Below are 18,610 nucleotides of genomic sequence, written 5' to 3'. Positions count from 1 at the left end.
TTCTGAAACATTCGTGTTTTTCTTTAATTGTGAAGAAAAAAGACTGTACTGATGAACATATTTGAAGTTGGGCACAGTAGTTGCCAAGGGAAAAAAGTGAAAGTCTATAAACAAGTCACAGTATATTTTTCAAAAGAGTAATACATTAAAATTTCTTAGTGAGATTTTAAACTTTTAGAATATGTGAAATGAAGTCTACTGCAAACAGCAAACAGAAACACCTATCAAGAAAATCTATAAAAATTTTATAAAGCAGAAATCTGTAGTATTTGAACCAAGACCACTCCCTCCCTTCCCACCCACCCCCACCACACTCATCGCTCCACTCCAGACTGCTGTAGCTTTCTCTTCCCTCCAGAGGGCTTTCTTCCTGGGAGGAGCAGTATATCAACATTTCTCATCCTGACCCCAACTATGTGTTGCTGAGGCTGAGTCCCAGGCAAGTGTGGTTGAGAAGTGGCAGTTCTCCTCTTCCACTCAGCCCCCACTTACCAGACTGAGGCTCTACATTGGGTGCAGTGTGTTGAGAAGACTGGGGTCCTGATCATCTTGCTCTTTCCCTGGCTTATGAGTTGGTGGTTCCACTTCAGGCTGATGCCCCCTTCCAAATGTTCAACTCCTAGAGCAAGAATGTCACTCAGAAAGAAGCTGGCCATTGTCCCCAATCCCAGTTCCAGAGCCCTGGCTCAGAGATTTTGCCCAAAGGGACGAGCAGACCATAAAACAGCTAGCTCCTAATGTCTTCCCAAAGGAACTGATTTTATTTACAAGAGAGCATGGAGAAGTTCACACCTAAGGACACCCTCAAGAACAGTGGAGGTTGTGGTGAAAGGCACTGGGTAGAAACTTGTGGATTTAATGAAAATACAGACTATCAGCCAGGTAGGAACCTTCCTGGGGTCAGAACAAATATCAAGCATGAACCTCAGAAACCATTCTTCAAAGGAGCTGCAATGTGATGATTGAATTAGTTTGAAGACCAATTTATGCTCCCAAGGCTTTGATGAAAACAATATATTATCAGCTGGCAATTTGTGGAGTTTAACAGCTGGATGTGGTCAGGCAAAGAAAGTCCTGCCAATATCACTGTCATTCCAGGGTAAAATATCGTGGGGGCGAGGGGACAGACTTCACTAATAATATAGTCCAGCTAGTCACTAAAGAAGAAGAAGAATTAACAATAACCAACCCTGGGGTGGGGAGTGGACCAACAGTCAGACTTAGTACAATATATTGTCTAACATGTCTAGTTTCCAACAAAAAAAATTATGAGACATGCAAAGAAACAAAGTATGATTCATACACTGGGGGGGGGGAGTAGGCAACAGAAACTGCCTGTGATAGCAAGTAGCCGTCAGATTTAACAGAAAAAGACTTCAAAGTAGTCATTACAAATATGTTCACAGGACTAAAGGAAAGCATGGTTAAAAAAGTAAAGGTCCATACAATGGCAATGTCACATCAAATATAGAATATCAATACAGAGATAGAAAAAAGAACCAAAAGGAAATTCTGGAGTTGAAAAGTACAATAACTGAAATGAATAATTCACTAGAGGGGTTCAACAGATTTCAACTAGCAGAAGAAAGAATTAGCAAATTTGAAGACAGTTCAACAGAGAGTATGCAAGCTGAAAATGAGACAGAAAAAGAATGAAGAAAAATGAACAGAGTCTCAGAGAAATGTGGGACACCATCAAGTGCACCGACATAGGCATAATGAGAATACCAGAAGAGAGAAAAGAGTAGGGAAAATGTCCAAAAAATATCAGAAAACATCCTAAATTTATTGAAAAACAATAACCCACACATCCCAGGAAACTCAATGAACTTCTAGTAGGATAAAGATAATGAGATTCGCAAACAGATACATCTTAGTAAAAATTTCTGAAAATCAAAGAAATGATAAAGTCAAAGAGAAAATCTTGAATGTAACAAGAAAACAAATGACTCATCACTTAAAAGGGAACACCAGTAAGATTAATAGTCAAGGACTTCCCTGGTGGTGCAGTGGTTAAGAATCTGCCTGCCAGTGCAGGGGACACGGGCTCGATCCCTGGTCCAGGAAGATCCCACATGCCACAGAGCAACTAAGCCCACGTGCCACAACTACTGAGCCTGCGCTCTAGAGCCCACGAGCTCTAGGGCCCGCATGCCACAAGAGAAGCCAACGCAATGAGAAGCCCACGCACCGCAACAAAGAGTAGCCCCTGCTCACCACAACTAGAGAAAGCCTGTGCACAGCAACGAAGACCCAAAGCAGCCAAAAAATAATAAAATTAATTAATTAATTAATTAATTTTTAAAAAGATTAACAGTCAACTTCTCAAAAGAAACAATGCAGGGGAGGGGCAAGATAGGAGTAGGGGATTAAGAGGTACAAACTACTATGTATAAAATAAGTAAGCTACAAGGATATATTATACAACAGGGAATATAGCCAAAATTTTATGATAACTATAAATAGAATATAATCTTTAAAAATTGTGAATCACTGTGTTGTACACCTGGAACTTATATAATACTGTACATCAACTATACCTCAATAAAATAAAGAATGAAAATGGTAAAAAAAAAAGAAAATGCATTGGGATAATGTATTCAAAATGATAAAGAAAAACCATAAACCAAGAATCCTATATTCAGCAAATCTTTCAAAAAAGGAAAGGAGATAAAGACATTACAAGATAAACAAACAAGCAATGACTGAATTTGTTGCAGACCTGCCTTACAAGAAATACTGAAGGAAGTTCTTCAAGCTGAAAGCGACTGCAGATGGCAATTTGAACAAACACACACACACAGACACACACAAAAAAACAGAACCAGTAAAGGTGTTTATGTAATTATAAAAGACTGCATAAATGTATATTTTTCTCCTTTTTTTGAACTGATTTTTTAATGTATAAAATAATATGTATATGGTGTACTGTTGGGCCTATAACATAAAATGTAATATACTTGCCAAAAGCAGTGCAAAAGAAGTGACTGGGAGTCAAGCTATATTGGGCTAAGGAAATGACTACAGATGGCAAAGCAATAATTATAACAATGTATTGTTGGATTTGTAATATTAATGGACATAATATGTATAATAGTAATATTAAAATGGAGAAAAGGGAATGGAGCTCTATAGGAGTAATGTTTCTATATATTATATAGAATATATATATATGGAATAAGGTAGTATACATCTGAAGGTGATTCTGATAAATTAAGAAATATTTGGTAAACCCTAGAGCAACCACCAAAAAAAACCCTCAAAAATATATCTTAAAAAATCATTTAAAAAACTTCAAATGCTACATTATAAAATATTCACTTACTGCAAAAAAAGGTAATAAAGGAGAAATAGAGGAACAAAAAACCCCATAAGTTATATAAAAAGAAAGAAATAAAATGGCATATCTAAATAAACTATAGCAATGATAATAATAACAATCCAGGAAAAAAGCAGAGATTGTGAGATTAGATAAGATAACATGATAAACTATATGCTGTCTACAGGAGACATACTTAATATTCCACAATACAAATTGATTGAAAGTAAAAATATGGAAATATATTATGCAAACAGCAACCACAAGAAAGCTGAGGGCTTCCCTGGTGGCGCAGTGGTTGAGAATCTGCCTGCTAGTGCAGGGGACATGGGTTTGAGCCCTGGTCTGGGAGGATCCCACATGCCGCGGAGCGGCTGGGCCTGTAAGCCATGGCCGCTGAGCCTGTGCATCCGGAGCCTGTGCTCCACAGCGGGGGGGGCCGCAACAGTGAGAGGCCCGCGCACTGCGATGAAGAGTGGCCCCCACTTGCCGCAACTGGAGAAAGCCCTCGCACAGAAATGAAGACCCAACACAGCCAAAAATAAATTAATTAATTTAAAAAAAAAAAAAGAAAGAAAGCTGAAGTGGCTATTCTAATATCAGACAAAATAGACTTCAAAACAAGAAAAGTTACTGGAGACAAAGAAGAATATTTTATAATGATAAAAGGGTCAATTCATTCTTATTACAAATATATATGCATTGAAAAACAGAAATCCAAAATATACGGGGCAAAAACTGATAGGATTGAAGTGAGAAATAGTTGTACAATAATAGTTGAAGACTTTATACTACACTTTCATTAATGGATAGGACAACAATACAGAAGATCAACAAGAAAATAGGAGACTTGGACCACACTAAAAACCAATTAGACCTAATACACATATATAAGACACTCCACCCAAAAGCAGAATATACATTTTTCTCAAGTGCACATGGAGCATTCTCCAAAATAGACTATACACTATGCCATAAAGCAAACCTTAAGAATTTTAAAAAGATACAAATGATACAAAGAATGCTTTCTGAACGCAAGAAATAAAATTACAAGTAAATAGCAGGAAAAATGTGGAAAATTCACAAATATATAGAAATTAAACAAAACACTCCTAAGTAACAAATGGGTCAAAGGAGAAATCATAAAATAATTTGAGATAAATGAAAATGAAGATATCAATATCAAAACTTATGGGATGCAGATAAAGCAGTGCTCAATGTAAATGCCTATATTTAGAGAAAAGGAAGATCTCAAATCAATAACCTAACTTTACACCTTAAGGAACTGGAAAAAGATGAACAAACTAAATCACACAGAAGGAATGAAATACTTAAGACTAGAGCAGAGACAAATGAAATGGAGAGCAAATAAAAAAATAGAATAAACAAAACCAAAAGTTGGTTCTTTGAAAACAAAATTGACAAATCTTTAGCTAGATTGACCAAGAAGAAATAGAGAGAAGACTCAAATCACTAGAATCATAAATGAAAGAAGGGACATTACTACTGACCTTACAAAATTTAAAAGGAATACATAGAATTCCTTTATAAGGAATACTATGAACAATTATATGCCAACAAATTGGATAACTTAGATGAAATGGAGACATTTCTTCCAAGATACAAACTACTGAAACTGACTCAAGAAGAAATAGACAATTTGAATAGAGCTATAACAAGTGAAGAAATTGAATTAGTAATCAAAACACTACCCACAGAGAAAAGCCCAGACCCAGATGGCTTCACTGCTAAATTCTAGCAGACATTTAAAGAAGAATTAATACCAGTTCTTCACAAACTCTTCCAAAAAGCAGAAAAGGAAGGAATGCTTCTCAGCTCATTTTATGAGGCCAATATTACCCTGATACTAAAACCAGAAGAGGACACTGCAATAAAAGAAAACTATAGACCAATAAATGTCATGCATATGAATGAAAATCTCCTCAGAAATGCTAGAAATCAAATCCAAAAACATATTTTTAAAATTATACACCATGATCAAGTAGGATTTATACCAGGAATGCAAGGTTAACTCAATATCCAAAAATCAATTAATGTAATACATTATACCAAATAAAATAAAAACAAATCACATGATCATCTTGAAGATGCAGAAAAACCATTTGACCAAATCATAAAGAATACACTAAAAAAATAGGGAATTCCCTGGTGGTCCAGTGGTTAGGACTCAGCACTTTCACTTTCAGGGCCCAGGTTTGATCCCTGGTTGGGGAACTAAGATCCTGCAAAGCTGCATGGTGCAGCCAAAAAAAAAAAAGTTGAAAAATATAAAATCAATTATGTTTTTATATACTTGCAATGAACAATCTGAAAATGAAACTAAGAAAACAATTCACTCAAAATAGCATCAAAAATAATAAAATACTTAGGAGTAACTTAGCTAAAGAAGTGTAAGACTTGTAAACTGAAAACTACAAAGCATTGTTGAAAGAAATTTTAAGAGACCTAAATATATGGAAAGATGTTCTATGTTCAAGGATTTGAAGACTTAATTTTGTTCAGATGGCAGTATTCCCCACATTGATCTACAGATTTAATGAAATCTCAATCAATATCATAGCTGCCTTATATGCAGAAATTAACAAGCAGATCTTAAAATTCATATGAAATTGAAAGGGGCCCCAAGTAGCCAAAAACAATCTTGGAAAAAAAGAGCACAGTGGGAGGACTCATGCTTCCTGATTTCTAAACTTACCACAAAGCTACAACAGTCAAGACAATGTGGTATTGGCAGAAGACTAGACATAGACCAATGGAATAAAATTGAGAGTCCAGAATTAAACCAGTCTATGGTCAACTGATTTTCAACAAGGGTGCCAAAATCATTAAATGGGGAAAGAGGGACTTCCCCGGTGGTCCAGTTGTTAAGAATCCGCCTTGCAATGCAGGGGATGCAGGTTCAATCCCTGGTCAGGGAACTAAGATCCCACATGCCACAGGGCAACTAAGCCCACCCACGGCAGCTACTGAGCACATGGGTCACAACTAGAGAGAAGCGTGCACGCAGCAAGGAGGAGCCTGCAGGCTGCAACGAAGATCCCGAGTGCTGCAACTAAGACCCGACGCAGCCAAAAATAAGATAAATAAATATATTTTTTAATGGAGAAAGAATATTCTCTCCAACAAATGGTGCTTGAACAAGTAGATATCCACATGCAAAAGAAGGCAGCTGGACCCCTACCTCACAGCATATATAAAAATTAACATAAAATGAATCACAGACCTAAATGTATGAGCTAAAACTACAAAACTCTTAGAAGAATGCATAGGAGTAAATCTTCATGAACCTGAATTTGGCAAAGAATTCTTAGACATGACACCAGAAGCACAAGCAACAAAAGCAAAAACAGACAATCTTTACTTCATCAAAATTTAAAACTTTGCACTTCAAAGGACACCCTTAAGAAAGTTCAAAAAGGACACACAGAATGGGAGGAAATATTTACAAGTCACATATCTGATAAGAGACTTGCACATACAATATGTAAAGAACTCTTACAACTCAATAATAAAAAGACAAATAATCCAGTTTTTAAATGGGCAAAGGGGGAATTCCTTGGTGATCCAGTGGTTAGAACTCCGAGCTCTTACCGCCAGGGGCCCAGGTTCAATCATTCCCTGGTCGGGGAACTAAGATCCCCAAAGCCGCTCCGCGGCCAAAAAAAAAAAAAGGCAAAGGATCTGAGCCTACCTTTCTCCAAGGAAAATATGCAAATGGCCAATAAGGATGTAAAAATATGCACGTTGTCATTAGTCATCAGGGAAATGCAAATCAAAACCACAGTGAGATACCACTTCCTACCCACTAGGATGTCTAGAATCAAAAAGTCATAAAATAACAAGTGTTGGAAAAGATATGGAGAAATCAGACCCCTCATACACTGCTGGTAGGAATGTAAAATGGTGCAGCCACTGTGGGAAACAGTCTGGAATTTCTTCAAAGGATGTAACATATAGTTACCATAGGTCACAGGAATTCTACTCCTAGGTTTAAACCCAAAAGAGTTCGAAGTATGTGTTCAAACAAAAACTTGTACATGAATGTTCATAGCAGCATTATTCATAATAGCCAATAGACGGAAACAACCCAAATGTCCATCAACAGATAAATGGATAAACAAAATGTGTTATGTCACCCAATGGAATAGTATTCAGTTATATAAAGGAATGAAGTCCTGATACATGTTACAATGTGGATGAACTCTAAAACATCATGGTAAGTGAAAGAAGCCAGTTACAAAAGTCTACATATTCTATGATTCCATTTATTTTTAATGACATCAGATTGGCAAGAATTAAGAAAGAGTATCATATATGATGCTTAAAGTAATGCCAAAAAATGGTCTTTTCACACCTTGCTGACTAGAATTTAAATTGCTCAGTATGTTTGCAAAGTATAATGCCCATATATATAACATTTAAAATATTCATACTCTTTGACTTCCTGGTCTTTCTTATTAAGACTCTATTTCATAGAAATAATGTATGTGTGACTATTCTTAAGAGAATATTGCAGCCTTGTTACGGCAAAAGGAAAATAGTTGGAAATGGAGAGATGCCAATGATTCTTTATTCATTGCAAAAAACAAGTGTCAGAGTAATGGTCCAGTTCGATCAATTTTTGTAAAATCAAACAGCAATAAATATGTATATGTATATATATTTTCATAGAAATACACGTGGAAGAATATATAACAAACTGTTAATATCTTGGGGAAGTAGGGGGCAGATAATTATAGACTTTCCTTTTTTGTATATTTTTGTATTGTTTCCTTAGTTTTAATGAAGAAGTGTTACTTTTGCAATTTGAGAAATAGAGAAAATTTTTAATTAAGAAGAGGAATTAGAAAGGAAGGGAACGAGCTGTTTTCCCGGCCATTTCTGTGTGCGCTCCTCTTACAGACAGTGCGGTCCTGGGCGTCGCCTCTACGTGGAGGATTACAGTAACCCTGTAGTCAGTGATGAGTCAGAGTGCGTGGTGCTGATGCTGCTGCCATTTCATCACCTCTGCGAGCGCAGCATCCATCCCTCCTCTCTCCCTGCGCCTGGGCCTACCTCGCCTCAGGCTCCCAGGCCAACGATGCGCTCGTGGCTGATCTAGATCAGGACCGAGTCGCGCTCTCTGAGGCCTCGGCCGGGCGCCCCCATCTCGCCGCCCACGGCCTGGGCCAAGGAGACCTGCCGAGCCCCGGCCATGGAGGCCATCTGGCTGTACCAGTTCCGGCTCATTGTCATCGGGGATTCCACGGTGGGCAAGTCCTGTCTGATCCGCCGCTTCACCGAGGGCCGATTTGCCCAGGTTTCGGACCCCACGGTGGGGGTGGATTTTTTCTCCCGTCTGGTGGAGATCGAGCCAGGAAAACGCATCAAGCTCCAGATCTGGGATACCGCGGGTCAAGAGAGGTTCAGGTGGGAGCGCAGCCCGGGCCCGCGAGCAGTGGGAGGGTCTTTGGGGCTTGCACCGTCCCTGGGGAAAGAGGACTTCCTGGTCCTGGTCGCCGCCCTTAGGGAAGGTACCGAGGGTCTGAGAGCTTCTGCTTAAGCCCACCTTCAGGTAGCTGGGAGTTCAGTGCAGGGAAAGATGCACCCTGGCAGGGAAGGCCAGTCAATAATACATACTGCTCGCACCACAACTGCACCAACCTGCCCCTTGGTGGCTAATAAACTAGCTGGAGTTGATCACTGTAATTCATCAATTTCAGTCCCTATACTACATTTCGAAAATGTTCCCAGGTCATCCTAATGTAACTGACAGATATAGATAGATGATGTAGAGATAGAGATAAAGATAGCTAGATATAGATATAAACATAGATACTATATAGAAATATATACATATATATATATATATATGAAATAGACACTGATGATTGATGCCTTCTTGCAACCAGCAGACATTGAATGATCATCCACTATATGCCAGACACTGCACTGTTTCTGGGAAAACAGCCTGAGGAAACTCCTGCAAGGGGATGCCATGTAAACAAAACAGACATAGGCATTTCCCTCTTAGAATGTCTGTGCTAGCATACTGGGGGAAAAATAGACCAGCAATTACACAAAAGAGTGCCTTGTTCATATTTGTATGCCCACTGCCTACCAGAACGCTTAGCACATATTGAGTACTCAATGAACAGGTTTAATTTTCTCTTACAACCCTTTGGTGGCCCTTGTAGTATGTATCATTTGTAATTATATGTATGAACACAGATGAGGGAAGGCTAAGTGGAGAAGATGAGGCCTGATGAGTGTGATACCCAAGCAAAACAGGAAAAGCCCAGGGCAAGGAAGCAGCATGTATGAAGACAGAAGAGCAGTGTACACAGAAAACTTTGAGCTACAGTCATGCCGAGCAGCAGGAACTAGATCAAGAGGGCTCAATAGCTCACGTTTAGGATCGTTTCTTCATTTAGCTATCGAACACTAATCAAGCGTAGAAGATGCTGCTTAGGTGGTTGAAGAGGTGTGGGGAGAAGAGAAAATTTCAAATATCCTTGTTCAGGTTCACTTTGAACTTGTGATTGCATTTCTCATATTATAATTGAAGAAAGGTGTCTTTTATGCTTATTGGAATTTCTTTCTGTATGAACAGCCTTTTCCTATCCACTGATATTATTTATTAGGTGATAGTGATTTCTAACAGCTCTTTATATATTAAGAACATTAATCCTTTTCTGTCATGGATATTGTAAACTATTTTCCCAGTTTTTCATTTGTCTTTTAACTTTATTTAAGAAAATTTTTTGATGTATGGGAGGTTTTAATTTTTATGTAGCCTTGTGTTGTATTTATAAAGAAAGGGCTTTGCTACTTTCTAAATAGTCACAAACCATTAATGTAATAATGTGTTTTAGAGTTTTGACTACAGCTTGCCTATTGATTTCTTGAACCAAGCTGTTCATGAATCACAATCTTTGTTCATGTTGAATTTTCTGGTACACCTACCATTCTCCATGAATCTTCAAACATAAGGGAATTAGAAATGCTTTCAGTCTTTATGGCTGATTTGCCTGGTTCTGGAGGCAAACTCAATTTGTAAGGTTTGTCCTTACCATCATCTAGCTTGGAATTTAATTCCCTGGACATTGTTTATTCCGTTACCACTGGGCCATTTGTCCTAAGCCTTAAGCTATTGAGTCCCTCATTGTTTATCTTCATCCAAGGAGACAGAAAAACTAAAAATAAACATAGATAAAAAAGCACAGTAGTCTAAAGCAAGTGATTGTACAAGCAAGTAGTTCTACAATGTCTAATATGCTCTGAGAAAAGTACCATAACACATATTGAAAATGAAGCTCCTCAAATCAAGAAGCGAAAATGAATGAGGTTTCTTCTGTTTAAGAAGTACAGAAAATGTATAATAGGTTTTAGAAATATTCTAAAGCATTCTACAATGCTTTAAATAAATCATATTATTTTAAGGGGAAGCTTTGGCTATTTGGGCAGTTTTTCCAAGCTTGTGGCTCCCAAGTCAGCCTCTTCAAAATGTGTTCAGGAAGTGGGGCCAGCAGACACTTGGCTCAAAGCCTTTGCAGACCATCCCTCTTTTTCCTATTCCCACATGGACTGGAAAATAAAAAACAAAATTATGTTCCTCCTCACAGAAAAGATTGAGGACCCCTGTTAGATTAAAATAAAAATATAATAATAGACAAACGTGGTAATGATAAATGGGGAAAAAATGGAGTATATTGTAATATACCTATATACGTATAAGCATTTTCTGTTAACTATCGTAAATTCATTCTTACTTTTTAGAAAATCCTTTTCCAACTATTATAATTTGTAATGAGTTCTCCAGGTCACAGAATACTTTAACATCCATTATTTCATTTGCCTCATGATAACCTGTTACTTAAGTATCCCACTGAACAGAAGAGGAAGTCTCATTCAGCTATTCAGATGTGGGCGTGGAGAGTTAACTGTGGCTCTTGCCTAAATCAAGGGGAAATGCCTGTATGCCCATGAGCATTCGTTTCTAGAAGATTCCATCTCAAAGTTTTGCTCAATTGAGAATTCATATATCATTATTATTATGGAATGACATTTGTATTCCTTTGTTAAAAAAGGAAAACAATTTTCACCAAAGGACTATGTTACTAACCAGAGACAACAGAATACACTGAGTTCATTGAAGTGCAGGAGTTTGGGCATGGCCTTCATTCTTTGCTTCTTTCTTGTGTTGTAGATCCATCACGCGTGCCTACTACAGGAACTCAGTAGGTGGTCTGCTCTTATTTGACATCACCAACCGCAGGTCCTTCCAGAATGTCCATGAGTGGTTAGAAGAGACCAAAGTACACGTTCAGCCCTACCAAATTGTATTTGTTCTCGTGGGTCACAAGTGTGACCTAGATACACAGAGGCAAGTGACTCGCCACGAGGCAGAGAAACTGGCTGCTGCATACGGCATGAAGTACATTGAAACGTCAGCCCGAGATGCCATTAATGTGGAGAAAGCCTTCACAGACCTGACAAGAGACATATATGAGCTGGTTAAAAGGGGGGATATTACCATCCAGGAGGGCTGGGAAGGGGTGAAGAGTGGATTTGTACCAAACGTAGTTCACTCTTCAGAAGAGGTTGTCAAATCAGAGAGAAGATGTTTGTGCTAGTCAGCCCTTTTATCTCCAAAACGTGCTCTCCCACCTGAACTTAAAAGTGATCAAAATGAATAGAATCATCGTGTGACTGAAGAGAACTTAACCTCCATATTGGATACCAAGTGAGCCTCCTCCCCAAGGGGCCCTTGGACAGGTGATGGGCGGGTGGGTGGGTGGGTGGGGGGAACCTGGGTGCTGGAACTGGCACTTTTTTGTGGCCCATGCTGGGCAGTGGCCGCTCTGTGTGCCCTTTGTGGACTGCATGTCAAGGAGCTGAGGTCTGGGGAGCTAGGTACACCCACAGTCAGGACAACTATTTCTTGGTATTTCAGCTCATTCATAGGTCATGATCATAAAGAAATATGCAAAGGGGAGAAAAGTATCACATTGGGAACAATTAGCCAACCTAAAAAAGCGTATGAGATCAGCTTAATCAGTGAGACTATGCTGCACTAAACATATGTGCTGGGTTTGGTTAAAAGGTACCAGTTAGCTTCTAAACAGCTCATCTGTAAAATGAGGGGTGTGGACCAGCCTTTTACTAAGACCCTTTCAAGGCCTGGTGTTCTAGTGAAAACGGTGTGAATGTGAAAAAGGGAGGCTATTTACACACTGTTATTGTCACACTTGAAAAAATGTACAGCCTTGTGAAAGAATAACCAGCTGTGTGTAAGAAATTGTCCCACGCAATTTGTCGTGTAAGTAGAAGAGAGAAACACTGTAACTCCAATGCCCTCTTTCCCCTCTGACCACGCCTGGGGTTTCACTGCATTGGCGACTGCAATCTGAAGGTAAACACCTGCTCAACAGGAGGTGCTGTAAGCCTTACAGACACATTACAGTTCATTGACTTACTTATTTGATCATCGTAACAAGCCGTTAGGGTTTCTTCCCCAGTTTATGAAAAAATTAACTGAGGGGCAGGAGAGTCACTTGACTCCTGGTTCTTGTTTCACTGCATCATCCTGCTGTCAGATGAATAAACTGTTATTAATTTGTTTACTTTGGAAGAGATATGACTGTAAATAAATATTCTCTACATGTTAGGATATGTTTCCTTATTGATTACAACTCAGTTATAATCCTGAGGGAACCCGGGCATGAGTCGAAGGTAAAGCCCATTCAGGTATTATTGACAAGAGGATTTTACACAAGTGAGTAACTGCACAGTGAAAACACGTTAGAATTGTTAGGGCTATAAATGTTCTTATCACTGAAACACAGTGGATGTATTATTGAAAGGAACCAAATACAGCAATGGGGAGTGGGATGGGGATAAAATACTCACCTCACAGTGACCTTGGCCACTTGTTTGCCTTATGCCTACCCTGGGTTCCTGTCTACCCTAGAAAGTCAGCTCTCAATTCTCAGGTGAACAGACAGCTAACTGCATCAGAAACTTGGAATGGTTGGCTTGAGGTTCCATTATCTTCTTGAAGAGACGTGATGCTTTAAATGATTTTTTTGAATTGTAGCCAGTTCAGCTAGGCAAAAGCCATAATTTTCACAGTAAGAAAATCAGCTGGAATAAAGAAGTCAAATCATGAAAATTATGGAAACAAACCACCTTGGACCTACGTGCAGCATCAACCCCAAGTGACCAAATCATCATCTCTTCCTTCGTTTAGCATGACCTGGCTTGGGTGGAGTAATTAAGTTGCCAGCTTTGTGGTTGTAGAAGACAAACAAAAGATAGTAAATTGGGTTAACACAAAGTTTCATCAACTACTATACTTAATTATGTTTAGAAGATTCTGAAAGCAAGATTATCCAGTGGATAGATGAGAGTTGACTGGATTCTGTCAGTTCAAAAAAAAAAGGTACAAACAAAACTCTCTACCGTTTTCTTGACTTAAATACATCATACGTATACTTTTCCCATTCCTTTCATTTTTTAGGCAGGTTTAAAAACTCTCAGCATAGATCCAGCAGAAGTGGCTGAGCTTAATTGCTTAAACAAGTTCTAGAACTTTAAAAATCATTTTAGTAGAATTCAGTGCTGTTGTCACTGCAATAACTGGGTTTTAGAAAATGTGTGAAAAAATCAGGTGTTAACACAATATTAAGGATAAAGCTTTAGAAGCTATTTTATTACATAGGTGAAGACAAGATAAACTAACTTGTAACAAAGACCACAACTGCATGTTGGATTAGATTGTCTCATATTCCAGAATAAAATGTACTGTATACTTTTCTTCACTTTGTTGTGCACTGTAATGAAATGTGAAAAAGATGTTTTCTTTAGCTGTATGTGAATGAAAATATGCTTGTATTTAGTAAAATGGTTGATTATGTAACTGTGAGATTCTAAGTGTGTGTTGTAGCTGTTTCCAGAGGAGTCTGTCACTACAGTGTAGCCACCACTACAAAGAACATCAGTTAGCTGTGACATATGCTATACACAACAGTATCTTAAAGCCAGAAAGTTATATGATCATCATGTTGAAAGTCACAGAGACCTCACTAATGCCTGGAAATCCCATACCACTTTTGGAAACATCTGTTCTGTCAAGCCTAAATCTGAATCATTGCATTTTTTAATCAAAGATCTTTTTGTTTAAATTTTAACCATTTTTTAAATTAAATTTATGTATTTATTTATTTATTATTATTAATTTTTGGCTGCGTTGGATCTTTGTTGCTGCATGCAGGCTTTCTCTAGTTGCGGTGAGCAGGGGCTACTCTTCGTTGTGGTGCGTGGGCTTCTCACTGCGGTGGCTTCTCTTGTTGCAGAGCATGGGCTCTAGGCATGTGGGCTTCAGTAGTTGTGGCTCATAGGCTCAGTAGTTGTGGCATGTGGGCTCAGTAGTTGTGGCTAGTGGCTCTAGAGCACAGGCTCAGTAGTTGTGGCACACGGGCTTAGTTGCTCTGCGGCATGTGGGATCTTCCTGGACCAGGGCTCGAACCTGTGTCCCCTGCACTGGCAGGCAGATTCTTAACCACTGTGCCACCAGGGAAGCCCTTAACCATTTTTATTAAATAGCTCCTAAATTTTTTTTCTTTTTTAATTGAAGTATAGTTAATTTACAATATACTCATTTCAGATGTACAAAATAGTGATTCAGTATTTTTATAAATTATACTCCATTTAAAGTTATTCCAAAATATTGGCTATATTCCCTGTGCTGTACAATACATCCTTGTAGCTACTTTATTTTATACATAGTAGTTTGTACCTCTTAATCCTCTACCCTTATCTTGCCCCTCCCCCTTCCCTGTCCTCACTGCTAACCACTGGTTTGTTCTCCATATCTGTGAGTCTGCTTCTGTTTTGTTATATTCAGCAGTTTATTGTATTTCTTAGATTCCATATATAGGCGATGTAATATTTGTCTTTCTCTGTCTGACTTACTTCACTTAATATGATAATCTCTAGGTCCATCCATGCTGCTGCAAATGACAATATTTCATTCTTTTTTTTACGGCCGAGTAATATTCCATTATATATATATACACATATATATATATACATTATGTATATACATATACATTCCATTATATATATACACCACACTTTATACATACATATATATATATACACACACACACCCCATTATACACACACACACACACACACCACATCTTTATCCGTTCATCTGTTGATGGACATTTAGGTTGCTTCCATGTTTGACTATTGTAAATAATGCTGCTGTGAACATTGGATGCATGTATATTTTTGAATTAGAGTTTTTGTTTTCTTCAGATAGAGGCCAGGTAGCTTATTACAATTGTTGTCTTCCCCTGAAAGTCTTCTTTTCTCCAGGCTAAATTGCCTCAGTCTTTTCAAGTCCTATAAGGTGTGCTCTTTGTGTCAGGATCACTTGGAGAATATAAACATTGCCTGGGGTTTATAGTACATATTTTGGGGAGGGTAAAAAAAAAGGGGGAAGATGTTTGATTCTGAGTCTAGACATAGGTACACTGAGTTCTGTGCAGCTTTATCACTTTTATAATCATGAGTGAATGAGGGAGGGAGGGAGTGAGGGTGGGAAAAAAGAGGGAGGGAAGGAAGGACCAACAATGCAACAGCGCTTAACATAGTTTATCTTCCTCAGGGCTTGATTATCTTTTCTTCAGTTATATTAAGTCCCTTGGTGACCTCATTCAGTTCCATGGCTGTAACTACCAAGGAGTCCTGAATTTCTATCTCCAGCTCGTATCTTTCCCATGGACTCTGGACCTTTAGAAGCAACTGTGTACCCAATATCTCCATTTGAGAATCTATTAGGATCAGAAATGTAACATGTCACACCGTCATTTGTTGCCTGAGTTACTGTGAGAGCTGATTTCACTGCTTCTACTCTTTGCCCCCACACTCTGTTCTCCACACAGAAGAAGACTAAAGAGTCAGACTCTGTGTCGAGCTGTCAGGAACAACTTCTGCAGCCACATCTTCTCTAGGATCAGGAAGCTGCTTTCAGATTTTGGAAGCCGTTGGTTTCAGAACTTGATGGAGGTGAGGGAGAAATCCATGCAGACATCTCAAGATAGAGAATTCCAGATTGAGTGAAGGGCAAGTAAAAAGGCCCTGAGGTGTGAATGTGCTGGGTGCGTTTGATGAACAGGAAAGAAAAATGTGTAGGGCTTCCCTGGTGGCGCAGTGGTTGAGAGTCTGCCTGCTGATGCAGGGGACACGGGTTCGTGCCCCAGTCCGGGAAGATCCCACATGCCGCGAAGCGGCTGGGCCCGTGAGCCATGGCCGCTGAGCCTGCGCGTCCGGAGCCTGTGCTCCACAACGGGAGAGGCCACAACAGTGAGAGGCCCGCGTACCGCAAAAAAAAAAAAAAAAAAAAAAAAAAAAAAGAAGAAGAAAGAAAGAAAACTGTGTAGCTGGAGTAGAATGATCAAGGGGTCAGCAGTAAGAAACAAGGTTACACGGGTGATGGGATGGGGATGGACTTCACTTTTAAGGGTTCTTCTGAAGGCCATTGGAAGGACTTTGGGTTTTCAGCTGACTAAAATGGATAACCACTGGGGAACGAGTAGATGATTATTCCCTTTAGGGAAAGGGAACTTAGAAGGAGAGAACGGAAAACCTGGAGAGCACAGTTTCACAGGAAGGAGTAGACAATAGTATCACCATGCAGCAGTGGGTTCAGAAAGACAAGGACTAAAATATATCCATAGCATTTGAGGAAGTCATGCACGACCTCTGCCGGCATAGTGCTGGTGGAATGATTTCTGCCTGCACCAAGCCTCTCAGGAAGTCAGTGTTCTTAGTTCTGTGGGAGGCCCAATTCTTTCCTCGTTCTCCATCCTCTCTTCTCCCTAGACAACCTTACCTACTCTCATGACTTCAGTTATTGTCTTTGCATTGAAGACTCCCAAATGAAGGACTTCAGCCCACTGAGCATTGTACCAATACAACCCACTTGCCTACTAAACACATCCACAAATTCCCCAAACTTCACCTATCCAGTATGAGATCAACATTTATCAAAATGTGCTCCTCAACCCCAGTCTTTCTTATCTCTATAAATGACACCACATCTACCCCCTTGTTCAACACAGAAACTTAAGAGTTATTCTTAATTCCTCACTTCCCCTCACCTCCCATATCAAATTAATCATCAAGCCCTATCAGCTCTATCTTCAAAATATATCCAAGTCTGCCATCTTCTCCATCTCCATTACTATCACGTTTGTCTAAGCCACTATCAACTCTTTGCTGAACCACTTAATATCTTCCTAAGTGGTCTCCCTACTTCTGCTCTTATTCCCATGACACATTCTCAACATAACAGCCAGAATGATCTTTTCAAAATGCAAATCAGATCAAGTCATTCACCTGCTTAAAACCCACCAGTGGTTTCTCATCACATTTAGAACAAAATCCAAACAAACCTTACATTTCTTAACATGGCTACAAGGCCTTGAATGATCTGGCCTCTTGCCTACTCTAATTATAAGGTCCATGAAAGTAAGAACCTTATTCATCTTGTTCACCAGTATTTCCACAACCCGTACCATAGATATAGGCTTGAATCATCAATAAATATTTGAATGAATGACTTTTTTCTTGCCCTACTTCAATCCAATGACCTTGGCTGTTACTTCACTTCCATAAAATACACACATGGCCCCATCCTAAAGCATTACAAAATTTTATACAACCTCTGAAATTCCTCTCCGATTACAAGCTCTGGTTGTCCACTCTATCCCTTGAATCCTGTTTTAAACTTCTTTAGAAACTTCAGGCAATCAGTCACTGCCCATTGCCAGTCTATCAATCAAGGTACCCCTTGACTTTGTTTCTCTCCCTCTGTCTCCTGGCTCTTCTGGTCAACTGCATTCAAGTCATCAGTTCCTAAAGAAAATGGTTGTTAAAAGTTTGATCTATTTCCTTCTAGATTTTTTTCATTTTACTTTTCAAAAGGTTATTTAACAGAGTGGTTAAAAGTGTGGATTTTGGAGTAAGACAAACATGGGTTCAAATTCTGACTCTACAAGTCTCGGTTTTCACATATATTAAATTGGATAATAATACCATTTAATCTATAAGGTTGTTGTGAGGATGAAATTAGATGATCTATATAAAATACTTAGCAAAAGCCCTGGCACTTGCTGAACGTCACATAGTAAACATACTCAGTTTATGTATTATGTTTGCACCTAAATGAATCTTTTTCAAAAATGGTATCATGCAACACATACTGTGCTGTTACCT

General features: G+C 38.9%; 1 protein-coding gene across 1 annotated transcript; it reads left to right on the top strand.

The window, feature by feature from the left end:
• The first annotated feature begins 8,358 nt into the window (after positions 1-8,358).
• On the top strand, positions 8,359-12,079 carry RAB39B (RAB39B, member RAS oncogene family). The gene is made up of 2 exons (XM_082608985.1): positions 8,359-8,749; positions 11,529-12,079. The coding sequence occupies exons 1-2, from the start codon at positions 8,535-8,537 to the stop codon at positions 11,953-11,955; spliced, it is 642 nt and encodes a 213-aa protein (XP_082465111.1). The 5' UTR covers positions 8,359-8,534; the 3' UTR covers positions 11,956-12,079.
• The last annotated feature ends 6,531 nt before the right edge of the window (positions 12,080-18,610 follow it).

Source organism: Mesoplodon mirus (assembly GCF_964341445.2).
Source record: "Mesoplodon mirus genome assembly, chromosome: X".
Lineage (NCBI taxonomy): Eukaryota > Metazoa > Chordata > Mammalia > Artiodactyla > Ziphiidae > Mesoplodon > Mesoplodon mirus.
The sequence above is the reverse complement of the archived record's forward strand: the minus strand, read 5'-3'. Positions and strand labels throughout refer to the sequence as shown.

Bases quoted from the DNA above. Each gene is read 5' to 3' on its own strand.
- RAB39B (XM_082608985.1), top strand. From the start codon at position 8,535: ATGGAGGCCATCTGGCTGTACCAGTTCCGGCTCATTGTCATCGGGGAT. The intron at 8,750-11,528 runs GTGGGAGCGCAG...CTTGTGTTGTAG, and splicing joins GCGGGTCAAGAGAGGTTCAG to ATCCATCACGCGTGCCTACT.